A 23,091-nucleotide genomic window follows, 5' to 3' on the forward strand; every position below is an offset into this window, starting at 1 on the left:
TGATGTGGACCAGCTATGATTTCTTCATCAGTTTTAGACTCTCTCCAGCTCTCTGCCCTCCGAGTTGAACATTGTCCAGAAGGAGTTCACTGAAGTTGATCTCAACATAAAAAGATTTAAGATCAGTTAATGAACAGACAGCCGACCGACATGCGCTTCTGTCGATACTGCAATAAAGGGAGAGTGTGAACTACAGGGCAGCCCGAGGCAGCTTGGCTCCTGAGACATGAGCTCTGTTGAAAGCATGACGTATGATATTTTTGGGGCATCTGTGAAATACTGACGATATGGTACTTTGCCATGCATTTCTGTTTTTACGTGTCTTGGCGCCATCTTGGATCATGCAGAAAATTAGACTATTCATGCATGAGGAGGATTCATCACTAATTAGCTTTAGTAAAGATACATGCTGTTCTTGCCGTCACTGTTGAAGCGTGGCTGCACAATGTCATAAACTTCACTAACTTTGACCCCAGGATCAGAAAAAGCAAAACCTTTCCTGATACCAACTGCTGTAAAGCAAAACAGGAAAACAAACTTCCCCAGTGAGTCTACTCAACCAGTCGCCATTATTTATTTACTAATAGTCAGCATATATCTGTACTAAATCTGCTACTATAATGACTGTAATAAACAGCCTCTCTCTCCTCGATGCTCTCTAGACCTCTGCTGTGCTGAAAAATGCACAGCAGCAGCTAAACTGCATCTCTCTTCTTAGTCTTATTATTCATGTTCTTATTAATAGAAATAATGATAAAACAAAGCTAAATTAATTGCTTCATAAATGTTGTATCTGTCATCTGTGGTGGAGTTGAAATTAAAGGTATGTGTAGATGGACACTTTCCACACACGTGCACTAGACAGAAACTAATTGGAAGAGAGGCCGAGGCAGACAGAATGAAAATGGTAGACTCACTGACATCATGGCTACACATGAAACGGGCAACAGTCACAATTCAGAAAGCAAAAGCTGGAATTAGATGGAGAGAAATGATCGCCTACGCTGAATGGCATGGCACTTGATTGATTGATTGCACTGGACAGCCTGGCAACCTCCCGAATTTTTAAGAAAAGGGCAAAGAATGTGGAATACAGTAAAAACATCATAACATGTTGTGGGGCACAAACAGCCTCAAATTTTGGCCTGCAGTTGGACATCCATAGAGGGGCAGAAGATGAAATTCACACCAACCAAACACACCAATGACTTGGCTTGAATATTTCACTGGGACATTATTGGATCTCCTGATAGCCGCAGCTCCACTAAAATGAGTTGATCTTCTGCAAAATGGTGCCATTTTAAAGGCAGCATTTAGTGTTTATTATTAGATTTAATGACATCTAGAGGTGCAGTGTCTCTCCAGATTTTGTAAATTAGTAGTTAGTAGCTATTTGTTTTCATTCTGTTCACTCAGAACAGCCTACAAGAACATTTGGACATTAGTCTTCACTTCATGCTGCATTAAATGCACTTTACTGCTTCCTTTGCACTTCTGTGTAGATGTTAAACTGCATTTTGCTATCTTTTACTTGTACTATAAAGTTGAACCTAATCTAATCCCATTTTTTAAAATTTGCCGTGTCATTGCGCGCCTTGTAATAGCTATGAACATGTGCCCTCCCACAGACCTTAACCCTAATCTTAACCATCTTGCATGTTACTTTAATGCTCTAAAATGATATGCAAAAACCTTAAAATTCACAGACATGACTCGCAGAACATGGCTGATACAGCATGCTGTCTATAAGCAATCTCATGATATCACTTTACGCAGTGGAGTTGCAGGATACGATCAACTGAATAGCACTCCCTCACTCCTACCTTTCTATGCTGAAGTGGCTGCCATTTCAGCATAGAAACATCAAACACCCTCTCCAGAACCAGTGTTTGGTTGGTCCTTTCTGAGCTACTGTAGAAACATGGGGAACTCATGTAGATATAAATGGACCATCTAAAGATAACGGAATCACAGTGATTTACAGCTATAGGTGATTGTACACCAATGAAAATATAATTTAAAACGTTATGTTCCATTTCTGCACACTGGACCTTCAAGTTGTACTATGACTGACCTAAGACAAAGGCTGCTTGTGGTCTTGCTTCATTCATGTTCTGAGACACCATTCAGCATGTAACTGTTAATTTGGCTGCCACAACATCTCAATACAGAATGAATTCATTTCATCCACTTAGTGTATATATTCAACTGTAGAGATTTACTAAAACCCTTAAAACAATACGCTTAACTTTGATAAATTCCCTGTTTGTGCCCATTTACCTTTCGTCTTAATGGTGATTCTTAACTATTTGTAAATTAGAAAGACTGAAGCAATGATTAGACCTCATTAGAAAACACAGAGGAATTGATAAAATAAGTCCTGTAAGTGCTCTACTCAGAGTATTCGGCGATCAAGCAGGAAGCAGGAATAATCACCACTGTTGCATCAAATCAACAGATTAGAAGTGTTACTGACAGGGAGGGAAATGGAGCAATGCTCACACAGTGCTGCTGAAAACCTCTTGCTAAGCGGACAACGTGATCCAGATATTTAGAGCAGATTTTGGGTTTCAGTCAGCAGATAGTAGCACCGATGAACCTCCTGAGAGTGAGTCAGACGAGGGCTGGAGAGATACTGAGAGGCGTTTGACTGCTGGGCAAAAACGTAATATGGGTCAATGGAGAGCTGGCAGAGATGGTGACCAATATGTTCCTCTGCATGTATGCGTGTGTGTGTGTGTGTGTGTGTGTGTGTGTGTGTGTGTGTGTGTGTGTGTGCGCGTAGCCATGTTTGCATGTCTGATTACACATGTGACTGAGTTTGTGTGTACATATGTGAATTTGTGTGTGCGTGTTGTGTATGTTTCTGTGTGTTCGTGCAGCTGATCTGAAGCTGCTTCATACGTCAGGCCAATTAAATTACAGCGGGATGAATGTTTGAACCTTTAGTCCTGTGCAGTTAAACACACAACCCTTTGAAGTGCCGTTTACTGACCTCAGACTAGCCCACCATATCTCTTGTCTACAGGCAGAAATATGTCCCCACAGAGCTGAGATGCTTGCCTTTCGCAGTGTAACTGATTACAAATTACTGATAACTGCTTTAAAGTAAATGAACAGAATACTAATATAAAGATATCATTTAATTTCCTCTTACTCAAAGAACATTTTTAAAACCACACCACTGCTTAAACTGCTAGGTTGGTTATGGCACTTTATCAATAGCTAGTGTTTTAACTACAGTAGATGATGTGCATGGTCACAATTTGAGAAAGCAGATAGGTGGTCAGCAACAAAACGTCCATTAGACACCTAAAAAAAGGCCCAGCAAAAAAAGAAAAAGCAAACAAAATCATTATTGTTATAATAGAAGGTGCAGCTATATGTAGAAAAATGTAGTGCTTCATCTTGTCGTCAGACACTGAAACTATTTCTCTCCGCTCTCTTCATAGCCACCAGACTCCATTGACAAAATCATTAATTTTACCTTGTAGAAAGTACATGTTTTTGGACTGCTGCTGCCTCAAGTGATTTGTTTGTCTTTACTCTTTTTTTTTTTACACATTAGTTTGGCTCCAAGCTATCATGTTAGAACATCAAAACCACACAATGACAGGCAGTCTCCTGTGTTCCGCTTCGCAAGGTAAAACTACTGTTTTTGTCAATGGTGGCTCTGAAAAGTGAAATAACTGCTTCAGTTTCCCATAGGCTAAAGGCTGTCTAATGGCAAGGTAAGAGAGTAAAAATATCCTAAATATAGCACACACTTAAACTGATATTGATTTTATTTTGCTAGACCTTTTTAAGATGGCTAAAGTTTATGTTACTACAGACCCAATCCACAACATTTTATAGCTGAGCTTTTGTGCCGATCTCCTTTCTGCTTTTCCAATCTGAGGTGTATCCACTGTTTGTAATCCACTGTCTATTGATAAGTACCTCATGCAACCCCCCTTCAGAGTTCTTCTAAACTGTACCTAAATGACAAACAACGATATGAAATAAATGAAAAGAGATTTAATTATGTATTTATAATAAAAGCTGACATAATAATTGCCTAAACAGTAACTTTACCCAAAGAAATTTGAGCAAACCATCCCCTCTTCACCACAAACTGTACATCTGCACATACACAGAGCTCATACTGAACCGTTACAGATGAACAGTTCTCATCTTGTACATCACCTGCTGCTAGTAGAGTGTGTTTAAAGGGGCACCCCATTGATTTTGCACATCGAGGCCTTGTGAAAACTGTTGGCTGCGTCTTTTCATGCAACTGCACTGTTCAATTTCCGAGCGTCATTGCACTTTACCTCTCCTGAACAGCAGAGGTTTTATCACATTTGCTCCCAACATCATCACATCCTTGTTGCTTTTGAATGACTACTTGTGTCTGTGCAGCTTCAGCCAATCAGCATCAGTGGCTCTATGGGGCGATGAAATCATTGTGTGTTGGATTTGGTGAATTTGTTGATTGTTTTCAACCTTTAAAATGTCTCTGCTAAGTTCTGTTTGGAGACCATAAATATGAAAAGAATGAATAATTTTATTTCAGTATCTGCTCCTTGAAGTGAATCATCACACTTTGAATTATTTTCACACTTTATGCAACAACAAACCACCTTTGTAATGTGTCCCTTCAGCATCTAAAGGCATTATTTGTATGTTTACCTCTTTCAAATTTGAGCAGCCTGCATATAATGTCCAAGGTGGTGTCCAACAATATAAAACAAGTTTTGCAAAGTGTGGCCATAGATTTTAAAAGATGATGGCATTCAATGCAGTTGCATGATGTGAAGCACAGGAGCCAATTTTTTGACCCATATTGTGGACTAAGCTTCAAGGCATCACATTAGTAAATTGTAGAAACACCCCTTGAACATGCTGTACATTTGAGCTATAATTTTATGCAAAGTCAAAGTAAAGTTGCAAAAAGACATTAAAATGCTTTAAAATGACCAAAAAGTATTTGCCAATCTTGAAGAAGCAGCAAACCGACGAGGATCTGAGGGAAATGACATGAAAAAAAACCTGGAGTTCTTGAGAAGTTTGAGCTCAGCTGGAGACTGATCTGTCGCAGAAACACACTCACTGAGTTTATCTGTTGCAAGCTGAGCCACAGCACGTCAGAAGCTGTCATCTTCGCAGCTCAAGTCACATTTCAGCAGTCAAACTCACTCAGTTGAAGCAAGACAAAATTGAGTTTGTGTTCAGTCTGAGCACCCTTTTATGACTACATTCATTTTGTGAGGTGTTAACTGTAAACCCCAGTTGGTTTGTACAAACACACTGCGATGTGATCTCTTATGTTTAAGCTATCTGCGGCATCTCCAGCGCTGGCTCCCCTGTCCCTCTGACTGATGGAATCTGACAGTGTCGATGTCATAAATCGCTTCTTCCTCTGGAGCTGCAGGACTCAGGACCATATTCGGAGAAACAGATGAGAAAACTGAGGGAGGGAAGGAACGAGGGTGTGTGTGGATGAGGGAACGAGAGGACAGCAGAGACGGTGTTTATGTTCTGCTTGTGATCGAAAAAGGCAGAAGTGGAGAGAGAAAGACAGCAAGGGAGAAAATATACCTAAATGAGCGGTCCGGAGAAACGAGAGCAAGAAACTATCAACAGATAAAGAAAGAGAGACAGAAATGGAGTGAGAGGTGGACAGAGAAAGAGAGAGGAGGTGGAGGAGAAACTGAGCGAGAGAGAGAGAATGAGTCAGAACCTTACAAAGCCTGCCAGTATGGAAACGAGTCAGGCGAGCCAGGCCGAGTTTACTGGTGTGTCTGCGTGTCTTACAGCTTGATGTAATTAAGGGAAGCTTTGAGCACCAACAGCAGTCCGTATCCATTTTAGATTTCACGATCACATCATGGAAACACGATCGAGTACACACTTAGAAGCGCACACACATAATAAAACATGCACATGCACTCACATGCAGGATTATTGGTGTATTAGGGATCACTTGGAAGTCAAAGAGCACGGGGTCGTGGAATCAGGCCAGAGGTCAAACACACAGGAGATTTACGGCTGCCGAGCAGGCCGTGACAAAGGAAAAACACACACACACACACACACACACACACACCCACACACACACACACACACACACACACACACACATGTACGAATCCACAGTTTGTTTTTGCCAAGAGTAGTTTCATCTGACATATTCAAGCGTTGACTACACTCACACATATGCACAAATTTGTTTTTGGCTGTGTTCATTTAGCTGCAGGTTAAGTAAGTTTTTACTGTTAGGTTTGCTGTGCCAACACACACATACACACACACACACACACACACACTGGCAAACAAAGACACGGTCATAAGGATTTATTGATCTTTATGTGGTCACGCGCCATTGAACCAGTTCAGACTCTTTCAGTTCGCTCTGCCTCAGTTTTTGTTAACTTCAAATTCCTTTAAATACTTTGGGCTCTGAAAGACTTGTTGAGAGGAAATCTCCACTTTCAATATATAAAATTAGTGGCGTTATGATGTTATTATGTTTTTTTTCCTCTCCACAAAATACAACCAGATGCACATTAAGTGTATTTGATCCCAGATGTGCCACAGAGGGGGGATTTACTTAACTGTTTAAAATTATAATAGGTTTTCATGTCAGTTAATACAATATATGAAGTCTCGGGGTCTGTAACTCTAAGGTTAAACAATGTACCTACACTGTACCAGCAACCTTTACAACCTTTAGCAAGTGATGATGCTGAAATGTCATTAAAATGCTTTACTGCAATTGGTGACATTTAATTTAGTGCAAAGTGGTAAAGTGCAGTAGTGCACGGGCTTTGATTCATCAGCTACAAATCAATTTCCAGTCTGTTCCTTAGAAAAAGCCTGGAAAGGTTAGTCTGCATGCAATTACACCATAAAAACAACAACAAACCTATAGACTCATTTGTGCATCCTCACAAACTATGTCTTGCTGGAAACATTAATAAATTTAACACAGCTGGTATGATAACGTTCACTTTGAGCTCTGGTTCAGCTTTGTCAAGATGGATGGAACTAATTACAACAGAAAGAAAAAGAGACAAAGTGGAGAAACAGACGTAAACATGGTGAAAAGCACAAATTGAAAAATACAGAATTTCAATCTAAGTAAATTAATGGTACAAACACCAACGGTTACAAATAAAAATCTAAAAAGACCAAGAAAGTCATAGCATGTTGTAGGAAAGCAAAAGAAACATGCATACAAGGGATCAGAGCTAAAGGAAAAGAATAAACAGAAATCCTCTAATCATGATGATTCAGATCCAATTAACTGAATTAAAATGAAAACCTATGCGGCACTGCATTTGTTGCAGTATTTACCATTGCACTGGTTTCCTCCAGGTGTTTCCTCCCCCAGTCCAACGATTTGCATGTCAGCTTAATTGGTGATTCTAAATTGGCTGTAGGTGTGAGTGTGCACGGCTGTCTGTCTCTTTCTTTTAGCCGTGCGTCTCACCCACTGTCAGCTGAGATAGACTCCAGCCCCCCGCGACCCTCTGCAAGACAAAGCAGGTATAGCTAATGGATGAACAGACAGAATACTCATGCAATCCAGCTTTAATGCTGATCTGCCCACCAAACTTCATGGAAATCTATTAGTGACTATAAGTGGATGTTGTCCCCTGATTGGTGCAGCCCCTGTAGTCCATATCCACTTTAATTTCCATTATTTAAGTGCATTAGGATAAATCCATGTGTCAGCCTCTTGAGGACAACCTGACCATATTTTGAGCTAATTTGCTGTATTCCTGTCACAAGCTGAGGAGCTTTCAGTGAACACATCCCACTGGTTCTAATAAGTGTGACACAGGACACATCTGCACTCAGTAATTGGTTTGAAGTTTATGGCGCTGTGAGTGCTCCCCAGGGACACAGGGCCGTATGTAAATAGGCTTTGGTTACAGTCGTATCTGCAGATCTGTGTCAATGTGCCATTGGCATTGTTTACCAGTCTCATTTTCTATATAGTAGCAGAAAGGTTAGCGCAGTTTGTTGACAACAGAGCCAGACAACTGCAGAAAATGAGATGAAAATGTGATAAGCAAGCACAAATTTGCTAAATTGGGTGTTGTATATTGTATATGCACCAGCAAAGTATGCTTTTCTGCCTAGTTTGTGTTTAGACTGTGGAATCTGCAGGATTTTTCACTTCCAGCAATGCTGTTTGTGAACTTGTAATGAAATGGAAGATAGTTTGTTCAGAAATGCCTGGTACAGTTCTCGCCATGCTTTGCCACTTGGCTTTAACTATGGAAAAAGAGCAGTCTCACCCAACAAAATGTATTTGAATATTATCAAGGTTGGAAGCGGTCCTATTCATCCAGTGCTGAAAGGAGAACACCGGTAATGCCGTCATGTTTTCAAATCCCTTTTCAAATTGTGGGATTTAGCTTTACTGGCTGATTGAATGGTCCAGTTTTTTTCTCTCCTGTGTGGCTGCTAATAAGGTTATAATGGTTCCATCTGCATAATGGAAGCCGATGTAGTGATATTTTATTTAAGCTGGTTTGTTTTGAATGTGGTGCAGAGGACTCGGTGCCTCTGGGAAATCTAGGAGGATGGCTGATGAAAGACAAAAAGCATCTGACCTAAAATAATACAACAATTGCATGTTTTCAGTTGGAGTTGAATCTGGCTGTAAGATCTGTATCTTTTTGTTCATTATTTATATATATTTTTTCGAAGCGTTTTTCTATGCGTCACTTGCTGAGCTGCCCAGTCTTTTAAATATCATGAACATGTTGCAACTTAAAGCTTCTGTCTTCATTATCTGTTTTATTTTTCATGATCTGTCTCCCATTTGATGAACACGTGTCACATGTTCTCAATCAACAATCACTGATGACAGGTAAAGACTTGACACTGCTTGGTGACACTCTTCTGTTTAGTGTACAAATAAATCCATAACAACATTCAACATTCAGAGAACATATACATCAAGTCTGATTATATTTTGTGACAGGTTTTGTATTTGTGTATCTAAAGCCAGACATATTATGTTGCATTGTTTCCCCAAAAATACAAATAACACATTCATTTTCATTACAACGAACACACAAACAACACACTGTAGTTTATTTTGACTTAGTCTCACAATCATTGTCCTGCTACCAGAAATACTTTCTAACCACCAAAAGTCATTCAAGTCTTTTATTCTACCTCTAAAAACACTCCCCCCAAAATTTGCTGTCTTCGCTTGTTTGAGCGACATTGACTAGAGACTTCGGTGATGAGCTGTTTTAGGAGGCTTCTGGGCTATTTTTAAAAGAAAGTGAAAATAAAGGCAGTCATTAGTGATCTGTTTGCAAGTATTTGTGTCTTCAATAGGAACCGACAGGCTTGGAGGTAAATGTCATGGAAAAATCAGTGAGTGAGTGATGGGTAAAACATGTTGACAATAGATGCTTTCCACTGCAGGACTTTGGGGCGGATTCATGTTCATGCAAACTTTTCCAGGAATGACAGGTGATTGACCCTTTCGGCCTTTTGTTTCCATTGCAAAGTGCCCCAAAACACCAAAAAATAGGAACTACAGAACTTTACTCCAGTTTTAAGTATAAATAGAACGATGGATGGTTCTTGGACTGTATGGTGAATTTTTATGGTGATGTTGGTGATGGTTGAGAGGAGAAGGCCGCTATTTGAGGAGGAAATCAAAAAAGCATCAAGAAAGGCACTTCTTATCTTCTCTGAGTTTAACCAATCGACTTTGAGGCCTGCTCAGCAGTGTTTTTTAGGGGCTGCTCAGAAGCACCAGACCTGGATTAGTTAGTTAATCCTCCCCCAAAAATGATCTTGAAAGAGGTCCGACAGAGGCAGTTCTTGTGGTCAGAACATGCACAAAGGTTCAGGCTGCAAGTCCCTGCAGTGGAAAATTGCTTAATACCAAATCCCAGGACTATTGTCAGCCTTATCATCTATCTTTACAAGTCTTAACTACATCTTTTAGTGTAAATTGTCCTCAACTCTGCCCCACCCCATGCACAAATATGCACAATGTAGTCTAAAACCAAGGGAGCAATCACAAGAGCTTCCACACTAGCAGGTCCCAACCATTTTGACAGGTGAGCATTAAAATGCAGCTCTTGAAAGAGTTGTCACCATCAACTGCTGATCTTCTCTTCTCAGCCTGAAGAGATACAACTGTTTAGTATTCCATAACTACTGCTCACTCCAATATAGCAAATCTAAACTGACACATTACACTATTTTGCAAAGGTCTCAGAGATGTTTCTGTTCCATCCTGTAATAGCATTAGGGGGGTGTCTGATTGGTCCCAAATTCACCCTGGGAGTCTGGAATTACATAGACAGACAGAGGATACTGAGACTGACTTAATCCAAAAGGACTGTGGCAACTTCTCCCACATGCTCAAAACAAAATACCTGCCAAGTAGCTTGAAAAACTCTGTGCAAGTGCACTGAGAAATATCTTCTGTTGCGTATGAAGTTCATATGAAATCTTTGCATAGTCCTGTACATAGAGGCAAACAACATCCAGGCGACTATTGATGACTCTGAGAAGGGAGCCAATAAAGTCACACAGCTATTTTTCATTAACTTTAACTCAGTCAGGCATCTTTTCCTTGTTAAAAGAAACTATAAATTTTTATCCTCTGTCTTCATTAAATTTTTAATCTGATGAGATCAAGCTTTGTGTCCGCAGTCTTTCCCCCTCTTCTATGTCAGTATTTTCAAATCAGTTCCAGTTTTTTAATCCTGCCCTTAGCCTGACCCGTGGTTTCCCTTCCCCACCCAAAACCCTGCAGCCAAATGAGAAAGTTTGCTTTTACTCAAAAAGCTCAAATGAGGTTTTGGTTTCATGCCAGTATCAAAGTTAGTGTTTTATAGTTTTCAGGGGCTGCATGCTGTACCCTCTTCTGTCCTCTGCTGGCCTTTCATCCTCGTATCCACTTGACTCAGTTTTTCCTTCCTTCATTCTCTGCAGTTATTGCGTAAGAAAATCTGCTTTGCTTCAAGGAAGAAATGTTTATAAATAGTGTTGTTTTTATGCAAATCTGGGGTTCATACTAAAATATTCAGTAAACACCCTGCTGTGCCCTCTCCCGTCAGTCCAGACCCTTTTCTGTTAGGTCCAGCCTTCTGTCTGGACATTCCCCTCTAACTTTCCATAGACCTTGTTAAAATACTTCTGTATGTTTTCCCTCCATTCTGCAAAAGAAACTCTGCTTTCCCCTGGTGAGCATTAAACATTAAAAAGAGAGAAAGCCCTGCCATCACACAAGCAGCACAGTCCTAAATCTGCAGTACCTCCATCAGACGTCTTCATGGGGTCACTTGACCATCCAGACTCTTCAGTAGAGTGGGGTGTGAGAGGATCTGGTTTTTCTGCTGCAGGTATGGGGACCATGTGTCAGTGTGTCCAGTACATGAGTGGATCTCAAGGAGGTTTAGCCCTAAGCTGCCTGACCTGTCAGTCTTGCGTTACCCTCTCACACTCTCCTGCCCTCCCCTGGATTTCTTCTCACTACCCCCCTCATCACCTCCATTCTCGGCCTCCGTTACTCCTCATCAAAACTAACAGGGGGTCTTATTAGAGGGCCACAGCCCCATCTGCACCATTGTCATCCCCTGCAAGTTACATTAAAGACTCTCTTTTTCCATCTGTCTGCATCTCCCTCCCTAGGCCCAGAGGGCCAGCCTAATCAGGTAAATATTGAGAGGATTTGTGAGCTCTTTGTAATGTGGTTTGGGCCACCCCAATGCTAATTCTTCTGTATTCCTGCCGGGCTGCGACGTCGCTTTAAATGCATTTGTGGTGAGCCGCAGCAAGGGAGATAATGACGGTTTAGGGAGGAAAAAACACTGTGCTGTGGGACACAATGGGAAGGCCTGTGGGACGCGTGGGAGGATTTATAAGGGGGGAAGGAGCGGGAACAAGTGAAGCAGGCCGATGCGTCGGAGAAGAGAGGAGTCGGGTGCGTTTGAAAAAGGTTTGACAGTAGAAGTTTTTTCGTCCCTGATGAGGAGTCATTTCCAGTTTAATTTCTGCTCTTTGCAGCTGCTCTGGACGTGAGAGTTTTGGAGGAGGAAATCCAATCCTAAAGATTGCCTTCAAAAGTCAGCCAAAGCTACTTCCTCATCATGTCATCTTGTTAAGTTATTTTCCAACAAATTTAATGGATATGGCTGGAGTCTTCCTGTATTTATCTCATTGTCAGCACCGCTTACCCCACAAAAACACCAGAACCAGCAATGTGTTGGTGCATCTCCTTTTTCACATCCCTGTACTGCCTGTGGCTCCTACAATAATGTGAAGCTGATTGATTGCTGGTGATGACATTGTTCTGTAATAAGGGCTACAAATATATTCCTATGTAGACTCAGGAATGTCCTAAAGCAGCTGGGCACTGTGGATTTAGCAGAAATTATTCAAACAGGAGTAAATAGTGCATTTTTTGGGGACCATTTCCTGTAGCAAATTAATACAATGTCCTGATAGCATGGCTTTTTCATGAACTTGGATAGTTCAGCCGTGGATCTGCTCATAAAATATCAAAAAATTTTTGAAAATGCAGTTATTAAAGGAAGGAAATCTTTTTAGCAATAAATTAGCCAGAGGAAGAATGACGTCAAGTGGCTGTTAAGCTGCAGTCCTGGACCATGTTTGGTTTCATATGTACTGTATTGACTTGAAAGGAAAAGACATTCCTTTGTTGGAACAAAACTTGTCTTTTACTTTACAGCCACCTGATGTAATTTCTCTCCAGCTTAAATGTCATGAAGATGGTTCCAAATTAGTTGTTTTTTCACCATTCTTTCCTAATAAATGTCATGAGTGGAACTGAAACCTAATCGTCAATGTTCCTAAAAGACATCATTCACGGTCACAGTGAACATTTACAACAGCAGGACAGTGTCAATGACACAAATGTACTCAAAAACAAAGTATATAGTCATAGTTTTGGTAATGTTTCTTTTTGTTTAATGCTTAACAGTGCTTAACTAAGATGTTGAACTTGGTGGACGCCACACCTGCTTCACATGGTAACATCCTTTTGAGCCTGTGAGAATTCTGCTGTTAGTATTTAGCTCTGTACTTAAGTACAACCATGGAGAGCTGCTGGCAGGACTCTAAACTTTCAGTTTTTCAAATGTTTTGGACATTAATAGAGTGCTGTAGCTTGGAGGAAAAAGATGTATCAGTCTTTGGATACACAGTCCATACTTGTTAGCAGTGCTCATTGCTGGCTTTGGTTTTGTCATTCCTTTACAATTATAACAAGATCACAACATTCACTTTGGACTACTCACTTTTCCTCCTAATGTCAAAGAAAAGCGAGACAAAAAACCCCGGTTGCACAAACTGAAAGGAGAGATGAGATTCAGCTGGAGGCGCTCGGCAAAGTGCAGGAGGGCGGGAGGGAAGATGGGGAGGTAGAGAGCCAGTGAACAAGAAAAGAAATCTTCAAGAAGACAAGCAGCAGGAGCGAAGGAGCAGGAGGGGGAGGGAGGGAGGGAGGGATGGAGGAAGGAAGGGAATGAGGGAAACAGGAGGGGGAGAAAGACAAGGAAATGGGGAGCTGGCCACCAAAACAGAACTGTGTCCCTGTGGACGGCTCAGCGAAGATGCATGCGTGTGATGGCATGACATACCAGCGCCGCGTCTGCTCCGTTTGCCGCTCAGCTGGGTTGCCATGGAGACCAGCACATCCTCGCTTCTTCCCTTTATGCATCCCTCTCTCTTTTTACTCTCTATTTCCATCCCTCCCCCACCCTCGCCCTCCCTCCACCTAACTCCTACTTACATAAACCTCTTCTTTGTGCAAACGCAGAAACACTCGGAGGTTGAGTGCATCGAAGTCTACTTGAAAATGTGATATCGGCCTCCATCGCTTCTCTCTCTTTCTCAAATATGCCCACACTCAAAATGTCTCCTGGCTTATTGCCAGCATTTCCCTGTAGCTGGTAAAATAAAAGCGTGAAGGATAGAGGAAGTCGGCCAGTGAAAGAAGCCTGCTTAGCATGTAGAGAGCATCCGTACACCCAGACACCTCCGTTCACTTTAAACTCACTCATCTGTGTGTGTGTTGAGCTCAAGTCCAATACGTGACAGAGTAAGTGGGGGGATGTAGTTAATTGACTTATCGGTTGTTAATTAAAGTTCTGTTTCACCCACTTTTGCAGTGTGATCACATCAGCGCAGCATGTTACACACTCAGTCTGAATGGTGGTTTTGTGCAGAATGAAAGTGTTTCTGTAGCCATTTAGATTTTAGGCAAGTTTTATGACCAGAGGGTGATCAAAACCTCTGAGTGTCTGGTGTATTGGCATGTCAACGGCAACAAGAAAAACAGGTTTTCTTTCTGAAACACAGCTGTCATTGGAAATCTTATTTTTTTGAGAAGAATGAAATATGTCAATGGATTTCATTGAAATTTGGTTCAGAAATTTATCACACCTAGACAGTGAATCCCAAATGTTTGGTATCTTGGTGTCTCGACGTCACTCGTAATAAAGCCTTGAGTGTGACATTTATTTGTTGGCATGTTGGTCTTTTGAAATGGGATGACATGAGTGAATAGTGGATCTAACTGGAAAACCTGAGGACACTATTTACAGTGATATGGTAGACACTTGTTGATCACAAGGTAGCCCCACCCTAAGTCTAGGGCAGGATTTTCTCTCTGAAAATGTTGATTTAATCCCCTCGACATGCTAAAGTTTCCTTGGGCAAGAACCCCAAGTTGATCCCAATGGCAGGCAGGCACCTTGCATGGCAGCGCTGTCGCCATTGGTATGTGAGTGTGTGTGTGAATGGGAAACATTGTAATGCGCCTTCAGTACCACTAAGGTTTAAAGGCACTATATAAGTATAGGCCATTTACTATTTACCATTCAGTCCAAACATACTGTATATCTTATCAAGCATTTCAAGTGAGTGTAACTATTTCTTGATGAATAACAGTTTATTCGTCCACCCAGGAATTCTGTGGAGCATCTCAGTTGGTTGCCTGGCAACCCCACCCTGAACGCTGACTGCAGCCAGCTGTTGTTCATCTAGAAATAATTACAGCATGTAACTTCGCATGAAATTGCATTTTGTGTTTAGGAGTGAGCTTTAGAGGTGTATAAGATGGTTTTGAAGCGGCAGAGTCATTTACCCCTGTTTTCAACCATAATGGTAAACAAGTTAAGTACACTGTGGCTTTATCTCATATATTAGAATGATCTTCTCATCTAACTGTGCTCATCAAAGGCAAATAAGCAAAATGAAACCATTTCTTTAGCTCAGACATCAGGTTTGGACAGTCAGCAAAAGTCTCTTCCTCTCTTTATCTCTAAATCCAGACCAAAACCTTATAATTAAATGTTTCTAATAAGTCCTCTGGTCACATACACAAGACAACACACAGCTACACATTTTTCCACTCCTGTGACAGTGAGGCAGCATCGCTCAGCACCATTATAGCCTCATTAAGTGGTAAAATATATTTGCCAGTTTACACGCCAAACAGTCTGTAGACAAAGCCATCTGCCTCTGCTGTCGATGTCCTCGGGCAGACATTATTCTGCCAAACGGCTGGGAAGGGACGCTGGGACTCAGATGGCCTCTGTGTGTGTGTGTTTTCGTGTATGTGTCACACATGGATGCCCTTATTTGTGTTAGATCTTATAAACGTTAATGTCTTTTCTGACCACGTGTGTTTGACAGGGGCTATGCGTGACACTTAAGTGTGTTTCTTGTCAGAAAATCACCTCAGGCTGTTGTTTCTTTTTCACTTTCTATTTTCAGATGCACAAAGTGATGACATTATAGTTTTTGAATAAAGCATCACTCAAAAACTGCAGCTGACTAATGCTCCTGTGGTAGATGACTTCACAATGACTATAAAGATTCATGTAACGTGCAACATGTTGTGGAATAAGTTATTTTTGTTTTGTTTTTTATGAAGAACTTTTTTTTCGATTCCACCCCAAAGCAGTTAAAGATAATCAGAAGCAGAGATTGAATCCTGAACATTCATAAACACACTGAGGCATTCAAAGCATGCTTGACTGTTTAATAGTGCTTAAAAGCCAGATGTATGAATGATAGCTGACATGCTTACACACAATGCTCCGAGGAATCATTGAGATGTGCTTTTAACCCACTAATCATGTCCTCTTTTGTTTCTCTCTTTTCTTCCCTTTCTACTTTTTCCTAATTTTGTTTCACACCTTTTTTCGCTCTACCTCCATTCCCCATTCCTCCATTCCATATCTCAAAACCTTTCCTCTGTCATTTATCATTTTGTTCTGCTCTGTTTCCTTCCTCTGACCTCCATTTTTCTTTTCATATTTCTTTCCACCTGATTCTATTTTTCATTTCAATCTGTCCCCTATACCCTTTACTCTTTCTCTGTCTCAGATGTAATGTCCAGGATTACATCTGGCACAAGGGTGGCCGCTGCGAGTCGGTGGTGACTGAGTTCCAGGTGATGTGTCTGGCCGTGGGCGCCTCAGCTCTGGTGGTCCTGCTGCTCTTCATGATCGTCGTCTGCTTCGCCAAGAAACTCCACGTGCTCAAGACGGAGAACAAGAAGTTGCGCAAGCGCAGGTGAGGCTCCATCCAGGCTCTCAGCTTTTTCCGGTTTTAGAAATGATCCCACTTTTCGGAAAGAACATTTATCACCTTTGTTTCTGAGAATGAGAAAATTGTTACCACTTGTGTGTATGTGGTTAATATGAAAGTAGGGACAGGCAGTTAGTTTAGCTTAGCACAAAAGCTAGAAACAGGAGGAAACATCTAAGTAGGTAACAAAATCTTCCCATCAAAGCTTTTAAAGCACACAAGTTGTTATCCTACATGTAGTTTTTTCATTTTTATTTTTCCAAGTCATTTTCTGTAGCAAAACCATTTTTCACACAGTTTTTATTTTGCATATTAAATAAGATACAAGGTGTAAATTACTGAGCTTTTGAGGTGCAGATTTTCTTATCTTTGGACAGAGAAAAGCTGTCTTCCCTGTTTTCCCAGTCTTTATGCTAAGCAAACCAGCTGCAAACAGTAATTTCACATTTACTGTACAGTCGGCCTGGGCGATAAAATAATAGGAACATCTACCAACATATAGACACTAATCAATAGCAATATGAAAATTGTTTAATGGAATGTTCGATTGTTTCATTTAAATGCATCAGATGCAAAGTACTATGAAGGCACATAACATTTTGGTCCCTTCACCCTCCGTTGCTCTCCCAGTGGCATCCATGCAGGTCTCCCAAGGCCTGCTAGTCCACGGCTCCCTTGATAAATAGGCTGGTTCAATTCAAAGTAAGGTGGTTAAATTCTACTGGTCTTTCGTGAATATACACCATCTATTTTACCAATAATTATGAATATTGACTGAGATAAAACATTTTATCCCCACACATTTTCACACTTGAGGGTTGCATTGGTTAACTCCTGACAAAGCAAATAAGCAATTTCCAAAAATGTCAAATTTCCTTTAATTTCAGAAACTGGAAGCTGTTTGCTTCCTTTTTTTATACTGCATCATCTTGCCCCAGCTCAGAGGGATAATTCAGTCCAATTCACAATGAAAAAGCAATAGAATTCATTGCTATTTAGTCTGTCTTCAGTCTGTCTGGCATTCCCTGGAGCCCCCTGCTTATTAGGTACATCTTCAGTATGGGAAAGACCTTCCTTGTCCTCAAAGTAAGAAGTTTCTATTGAAGAACTAGACAAACCCAGGTGAAACTGCTTTTTCATGTGTTTTTTTTTTGTGTGTAGTGTATCCTGCAGGCTTCACACTTTGAATCGGTGGATTCATTTGTTGAAGTTTAAAAGATCAATCAACCAAAACCAAAAGCTGCAGCATTTAGTGCCTTGCTCAGAGCCATTGTGATGCAGCAGATTTATTATCAGTGGCCCAGCAGACACTGAGTCTCAGCTGCGGTACATTACCCCCTCATCGATGTTAAAGACTGAACCAGAAAACTGTGTTTCTTTGGCTGGAGCTGCCTTTGGGCCAAACTGCCGCCTGGGCTTGTGTTCAGTGTGAAGTTTAGAGAATGACACAGGCAGACTGGTTGATACACAGATAGAGAGAACACAGAGGGAAAAATATTTTTTTAGAAATAAAATCTGAGAAACCCTCTGGTCCAACAGCATTAAATGCTCATTTAAATTCAGTCAATATGTCAGTGTTGCCTCGAAGTCTTCGAGAGGAGTAAATAGTTGTGAAGTTTAGATGCAGAAATCCAGAGGAAGACTGTGGCACAAATATTTGAGCTGAGATCTGTTGATCAACAGGAAGCAATCACTGTATTTCCAATAACTCATCAAGCCTAATGATGAAGATCTGTCTTCTTGTTCAGTTTAGGCAACTAAATTTGTAAAATAACATTCTGCAAAGTTAGTTTTCATGGTTTACAGAAACATTAACGCTGACTGTTTGTACTGTAGGAGACAGAAAATGAAGCGTCATCTTCAGTCATGTTTTATTTGTCACATTACCTCCTATATGAGCGTCACTCTCCTTCCATGTCTGCTTTCAACATCGACACGGAATCGTTTCAAAATGGCAGAAGCTATTGTGTGTTCTGTTCAGGACAGTCTCTTCAATTTAAAACAACATCACTATTACCTTTCTCAGCCCCAGGCAGTAGCAAAAAATAATGACTGTTGAGGAGCGAATGCATCTTGGTCCAATATTTCTTCCTCATCTTCTTCTTCCAGCTGGTGGAGATGGAAAACTGGCTGTAGATTTCAGCCAGTCTTGCACTGTAGAGAGCATCTTTCTCATGACTGACTCCCAGAACATTTGATTTTCTCTCTAAAATTTAGATACCAGGTGACAGAATTTAATCCTGAGGGATACATTGGCAATCTTGGTGATCATCACAGTTATAAAACATGTGTTTAAGGTCTCCATTACAGAATTTTCCCACCAGAAACAAAGGTTATATTTTAACTGTAAAATGTTGCACTTCTTTAATTCCAAATGAGGAAACAGGAGGAATCTACAAAATGTTTAATAATCTGAAGAGAAGAAAGTATCCAGCATTTTGCATAACAGTGATTTGAATAATTCTGGGAAACTTTGAGGGCCCCAACTCTCTATTTAGAAGCAACTGATCTACAGTTTGGAGAGAGGGAGGACGTAGCTTTGGCCTGAGAAAGAAGTAGCATTGGTTCTTGAAAATCTTTGTCAAATTCTTAGTGTACAATTAAATCCTAATTAAAATGTTTCCATTTAAATGTTTTAGTTTAGAAGTTTGGAAATGATGTAACACATGGTGACCATAACTGAACTGAAATCCTTGACAACGAGGAGTTTTTGTAAAATGTCAAATGCTCACAGCAGAATTACAGTAAAAGCTTGAGATTTTAGGGAAAACATAAAAAAGAAAATCGGGCAGAGAAAACAAAAGCATACGTCCTTCACGGGAGCAAAGAAAGATGAGGCTACTGTTGTGCCCTGACTGCTGGAATTGTTATTCACAACTTCTCGCATCTCACAATGACATTTATCGCTCTCACATACAGTAAATAAAGACAAATGACTGGAAACATATCTGAAATACATTCACTTGGATCGTATTTTCATTTTTCAGTGAGCTAAGTAATATACTACTGAACACATGAGCAAAATTCATTACAAAGAAGTGGAGGCATCAGGTTGTAAATGTCATGCTACAGTTTAAATCATGTTAATTTAAATGCAGGCCCAATTCATTTTTCATGTAAAGCCAAAACCTCCTTGACAAAAGAACAGAAGCTTGTTCAACAGAACTAGATATTAAGGTAATTACAGAATCCTGAGATATCATCAGGTGAAAGATCTGACACAGGATTTTTAACCTATTTCTCAAATAATGCCACTATTCCCTAAATCGAACAAAGATCCAGTTTCAGCATATTAACATGTAGTGATGCTATTTTAGAGTGTCGTATATCTTCATGCAAGGTATTGTGTTAATATTTTGCTTCTGTTTTACATAAAGAGCAAAAACATAATATGCCGTTTATGGATACCTGGACTGGAAACAGTGACGCAAATGGAGAAATACGTTAAAAATACTCTTTATTGTGCTGCACATCCACTTTGGAAACACTTTCAGAACAGCAGAAAGTGGTGTTGAATGACCTTCTTGGTTTTTTTGTTTGTTTTTTTTTTAACATTGTTGCTTTAATCTTATCCGGGAAAATCAGATGCTCGAAAATAAATGAGAGCCGCAAACTGAGGCTAGTCTCCAATGTCTTAGAGGGAGAACAGATGAACAGATATGAAAGGAGGATACAATATATATAAATATATATATATATATATATACAGGTAAGTAGGAGGCTGAGGAGAGTCAATGAGGCAGAGGAGGCGGGGGATGGGCAACAAAGACAGAGACAAGGACAATCTGAGGAAGATGTTGGGAGTCGGAGGGAAAGAATGCAGGAGGAGATGCAGAAGGAGGAGGAAGGAGGTGGGAAGGGCAGCTGATGGCGAGCAGCCGGCAGAAAAACCGATGACAAGACAGATGAGAGGATCAGTGGGAAAGTCGGTGTGCACTCTCAGAATAAGATAGGAGCAGTAAAGGGCTGTTTATGGTTTTATAATTAATGCGTGGCATCAAGCTCCAGTGACTCTTCATGTAAAGGTTCTGTTCAGACACTTTTGAAAGCTGTGTAGTTTAGATTTTTAAACTCATTTTCTGCCTTTTATTTTGCTAGTTAATTGATTGATCTTTTCCTTTTTGCCAGACCGATGAGTTTACAGTCATAAAATCTTCACATTTTAGAAGCTAGGACTAAAGAACAATTGGCATTATTTCAATTTTTGTTTGCGTTGCTCAATGCACCGATTATTCTGCTAGTCATTGCAGCTGTGGTTACACACATGCATGCATACAGTGAAAAGAGATAGAGAAACCAAGAAAATAGAGACTAGATAATACAAACTTTTTATATTGTCCCATATTAATCTGATTCCCCATGACCCCTCTACATAGGAAGCTAAAAATACATATTTTTTTTTATTTCTACAAAGTTTTAGGCCAGCATCTTTCTTTTCTGTTTTACTAACAAGTGTAAAATAGTCACACTGAGCTCTGCAGTCCAGTCTTTATCACACCGTTATGACTGGAAGCTGAAGGCTGTTCACAATATAAAAGAATTGCACTGTAAACATCATTAGTATATTACAAAACAAGAGTAAAAAGTGTTTGTTTTAACGCCTTTAATTTGGGCGCTGATGTCCACACCATCGAAAATGTTTATATCCATTTTGAAAGCTGATGTTATATTAGATAACATGAAATTTAGAGATGTTTCCATCATCGCCATTTACATACACCAAGAATGCAGAATTTTAGAAATGCCTCATAATGTAATGTAGTCCACTAAATCAGTTGCCATTGAGGTAAATAGGATAAATACAATGCAGAGACTACAAATTTAAGTATCAAAAATATATAATGTATATGTGAAAATACATATGTTGCTTAGTATCAAGAAAATGCTCCTATATGGAACCTTCAGAGTGATCTAAAGTCTGTGTAGAAAGCATCACGGTGAAATAGTTCTGAATTTAATTATTTTATACATTGTAGATTAATACTGAAGACATCAAAACTATAAAAGAATACATGTGGGACAAGAAAAGAACTCAGAGAGTGCAGTATTCCGCCAAAGCTGCTCATTTCCTACGGATCAGCCCTGATAAGTTTGCAGGGGTGCATCTGTAGTAGGATCGCAATCGTGATCGTCAGCAGGTAGCTGACGTAGCGTTCACTTGTAGTCATAGTTACAGTGACTCTGTGCTGCTATCTTGCAATGATACAGAACTGATGTTTTCAACTGGTAGCGTACATAGGGGTTTTCTATCTGGGCGTTAGGATGTTTTGCTGGGGTCACCTGGTGCACTGCAGGAAATCTCTCCTAATTTCTTTGTAAATATTAATGCTTCATGTTAGAATTAAAGCACCTGAAAAACAGGAAATCTGATTACCAGAAAGGTTGAAAAGTGTTAGTTAACATGCACATATATAATATAATGTTGAGTCACAAAGGAATCTTGCTGTGCTGTAACCACAGAACCCTTTAGGAACCATAAAAAACAGGAATTTTTATGTAAAATACATAGATGTTTGTCAGAGAGATGTGAACTGAACATATGCTGAAGGGGAGAAAGAGAGTGACAGATTGAAGGGCTGGATTGAATGTAAAAAGGAGTGGGTGGGGGTTGTTTCAGCATTGCGTTGCTGGAGCCGGTGTTTTAGTGACGATCTCCCTAGCAACAGAGCCGTTGTGGATGAGCAGCAGCCCGGCGATCGAGCACCGTGGATGCAAATGTGAACCGAAGGACCGGCTCCCCAGCACCAGATCCCACGCTGTAGGGTTTATTTTTAGCTCCACAGGGAACGCTATCATGCTAGTCATGGTGGAGGAGATTATGGATGATGAAGATGATGGTGAGGAGGGAAAAGTGGTGCAGTCAGTCGCAGCGAGCAAGGAGAAATTAAAAAGAAAAGAAAAGAGTGATGTCATTGGTACTCTGGATCCAGCTGAAAGTAGGGCAGTCTGAACAGGAGGAGGGGAGGGAGGGAGGGAGGAACAGGGGGAGGCGGAGTTGACCTACATACAGCTGTGCGACCTGAGGGGCGTGAGCGGCAGGATGCAGCATGAAAGAGACAACACAACCTCATCAAGTGGTCGCCGATAAGAAATCGAAGAGGAGCGAGAAGAAGAAGACGAGGAGGAGCAGGAGGAGGAGGAGGAGGAGGAGGAGGAGGTGGAGGGGCGACACTTCAGAGGAGTAAAAAGGAGGGCAGGATGAAAGCAGGGGAGGTGGTGGGAGCGAAGGAGAATCTGTTGCAGGAGAGGAGAGAAGGAAAGAGAAAGTGAAAGAGCAGTAATAGAGGGTGTTTTCAGAGAAAAAAGCCCAGCATGACACATTGAGAGGAGTGTGTGCGCTGCTGACAAGGCTCATGAATACATGAGACTCCCACACTCCCCCATCTGCTGTGGGTAATAGCAGTCGCAGTGTTTCTCTGCCGCAGTCCAGATCAGACCCAACATCCTGCTCAAAGATGGAGAGGAAAAGAAAAAGAGAGGTGGATGAAGTGTGGTGTG

At 40.7% G+C, this 23,091-nt stretch overlaps 1 protein-coding gene across 9 annotated transcripts in view; it reads left to right on the top strand.

Annotated features, from left to right (window-relative positions):
- Positions 1–23,091, top strand: part of cspg5a (chondroitin sulfate proteoglycan 5a) — an 81,601-nt gene that overhangs the window by 29,887 nt on the left and 28,623 nt on the right. For all 9 annotated transcript variants that reach the window (XM_035951204.2, XM_023276752.3, XM_023276750.3 and 6 more), the window contains exon 3: positions 16,390–16,578. In XM_035951204.2, the coding sequence (XP_035807097.1) occupies positions 16,390–16,578 (189 nt within the window). The remainder of the gene's footprint in view (positions 1–16,389; positions 16,579–23,091) is intronic.

The sequence above is a fragment of the Amphiprion ocellaris genome, chromosome 9 (genome assembly GCF_022539595.1).
Source record: "Amphiprion ocellaris isolate individual 3 ecotype Okinawa chromosome 9, ASM2253959v1, whole genome shotgun sequence".
In the NCBI taxonomy this organism is placed as follows: Eukaryota; Metazoa; Chordata; class Actinopteri; family Pomacentridae; genus Amphiprion; species Amphiprion ocellaris.